At 57.5% G+C, this 2,706-nt stretch overlaps 1 protein-coding gene across 3 annotated transcripts in view; it reads left to right on the forward strand.

The window, feature by feature from the left end:
* The first annotated feature begins 74 nt into the window (after positions 1-74).
* The window catches only part of ZXDA (zinc finger X-linked duplicated A), a 37,301-nt gene continuing 34,669 nt past the window's right edge, over positions 75-2,706 (forward strand). For all 3 annotated transcript variants that reach the window (XR_003398419.1, XM_026848636.1, XM_026848637.1), the window contains exon 1: positions 75-260. Coding sequence is in view for 2 of the 3 variants with exons in the window: in XM_026848636.1 (XP_026704437.1) it covers positions 96-260 (165 nt within the window). In the remaining variant the exon portion in view is untranslated. The remainder of the gene's footprint in view (positions 261-2,706) is intronic.

Here is a 2,706-nt window from a genome sequence, read left to right on the forward strand (position 1 = left end):
CCTTTTTTTTTTTTTTTAAAATTTTTTAAAATATTTTTTTTTTCAATAAGATTTGTTTTCCCCCTGGGGGAGCGGGCACACGGGGTACGGGAGGAATGAGCAGCGGGCTGGTGCTGCGCACCCCGCTCCCCGAGGACGCCTCGGCGTTTACGCCACTGAAGCCCGTCACCATGTCGGGGGAACCCGGCGAAGACACCCCTGTCTTTGAGGACATCAAAGCCCCTGCCCGGCCCCTGGAAAACCCGCCCGACCTGGCGCAGGTAAGGCGGAGGCCAGCGGTTTGCCGTGGGGCAGCAGGAAGGGGCCAAGCTTCGCCTGCTCAGGTGCACGGAGACTGCTAATGCCTCCTACGAACGCAAGCATGGGTTTTGACTTAGAATTCTGCTTTGTTTTTCTGCTCCTTGCTAAAACACCTCCGTTGCTTTGTACGCTCGTGCTTCCCCCTCCGCCAGATTTTCTCTTGGGCGTGTTGGGTTTCATTTTTTTTTTTTTTTTTTCCTCTTGCCTTTCTTCGAAACGCCCTGTCTCCCGTTTTGGAGGAGAGTCTGGGTTTTGCTCACTCTCCACAGTCGGGGCTCGGTTCCTCTCCCCCAGGGCTGGCAGGTGAGGGGGTGAGGAGGGGCTCTGTGCTGCAGCCAGATCCCTGGGAAGGACATGGGCAACAGGATCACTGTACCTGCGTGATGGGGGGGCAGGGGAACAGGAGGTTATTTTCTATTTTATTTTATTATATTTATTTTTTCCACTGCCATGGCGGGGAAGGAGTGCTCCTTGAAACTCCCTGGCGGCATCCCCCCTGTGCACACTGTAGATAAAGATCCGGATAAGCTGTTTTGGGGTGTTGCTGAACGTGTGTCCCTCTTGTGCATGCACCCTTCTTGCATGCCCACCCCGGTTCTGGGCCACGGCAGAAGCACGTTCAAGCCCTGCTGCCCATCCCAGGCAAGGGGGCAAGGCTCCTTGACAGTGTTTTGGGTGCCGGACCCCTTGTTCCACCATGAAGAGCCTTCAGCTGCTCTTTCTGGTGGGAAAGGGGGTGGGTCAGGCCTGCTCCCACCCTTCTGCTGCAGTTTTGGCCTCTTTTCCCCCCGGGAGGAATGGGGCAAGCTGGGGCATGGGGTGCCCAGCTCTGCCAGCGGCTAATGATTAACCTCGCGCCCCACGTCTCCAGCGCCATTTTGATCAGGATGGGAGGGCGGCTCCGGCCCCTCTCTCCACGGCTGCCCTGCAGGGATCCCCTTGTCCTGGTCACCATTCCTCTGGGGACCCCTGGGAGGGCATCCCTGTGGTGGGTGGCTACGGTATGGCATGGGGCAGGGGTTGGGGCTGTGTATCCACTGCCTGCTTCCCCTCTTCCCGCGGCACTGATGCCCCAGGGGCCAGTTTTGGGGCTCCGTCCTTCAAAGGGAGGTGGGGAGATGAAGGCAGCGTCTCCATTGCTGTACTTCCATATGACACCCTGGCGATCTGGCATCCACAGCAGCCACACAAGCGGAGGTCACAAATTTGAGGGTCAAAATGGGGGGAGAAGGCTGTGCAGCCCGCTCCTCCTTCCTCTGCAGTGGCCCCGGCTCGGTGCTTCTCCCCATAACCCCAAAGCCCCTGCCTCTCTGTGCTGGCTTTGGGTGATTTATCTGAAGTCGGAGGGTCTGGTGGTAGCTCTTCAGAAAGGTGTGGGTTATCTCTGGGGCCTGTCCCCGGTGGGAAAGGGCAGCAGCTCCCTGTCTGGTCTGGGGAGAGGGCGAGGTTTGCTTTCTCTCTGCCTCTGTAGTCCAGGCTGCTGAGTGGGATTAGGCAGTAGGGCTGGTGCTCGCCCCACACCTCGGCCATGATCATGGGGGCAGATGGCCAGTGGTGCCTTCTGTGCCACCTCTCATCCTCCTTGTGGGGGATGTGGGGATGCAGAGCCCACCCACGGTTCAAACACCTTCATCCCACAACACTATCCTCACTGCCCTTTAAAGGGAAGAAGAGTTTCCCACCCTGTTTGGTCCCTGTGGCCATGCCACCCCACTGCTGGTTTGCTCCAGGGTGGAGGCAGCTGAGGGGGGGGCCTCGGGGGTGGCCGATCAGAGATATCCCTTTGCCATAAGCCCATCCTGTGTCCCTTTATGGACAATGAGTTCCCTGGAACAGGGGCTGGAAAGCTGCAGGGCTGGAGCTGAGTACCAGCACACCCATGCTCCGTGCATCACCCACTCAGCCCCCCACAGCCGTCTCTGGGCTCCTTTGCAAACCCACCCAGGGTGAAGCGTTATGGGTGGCAAAACTCTCACAGCCCAGGGCTGGACCCCACATCTACCAGGGAGGAGTTTTCCATGTGCTGGCCCCTTTTCTCTTAACAAATGCCAAAGACTGTGGTCGTTGTAGAAGAGATGCTGAAGAAACTGCCGTAGCTGGAGGGTGGAAAAGCTGGATGGCTGCACGTCGGGAGGGTGTTTATAAGAGCAGTTTGACAAGACTTATGGAAAAGGCTATGACCTGTCAGAGCTCTGGCACTGGCTCTCACCCACGGGGCATTTCCCGCTGCTCCAACTCTCCTGACTTCTGTCTCACTGATCTCAGGTAAAGAAAGGAGCAAACTCACAGCTAATCTCTTTATCTTGCTGGTTGTGACCGCTGCCCGGAACGCTATGCAGGGCAACAGCGATTCTCGTCCTCCGTGCTTGCTTTTTCTCAGAATGGGGCTTGGTGAGCGTTTTCGGC

This window comes from Athene cunicularia (assembly GCF_003259725.1).
Source record: "Athene cunicularia isolate RWA chromosome 4 unlocalized genomic scaffold, athCun1 chr4_part3, whole genome shotgun sequence".
NCBI classification, from domain to species: Eukaryota; Metazoa; Chordata; class Aves; order Strigiformes; family Strigidae; genus Athene; species Athene cunicularia.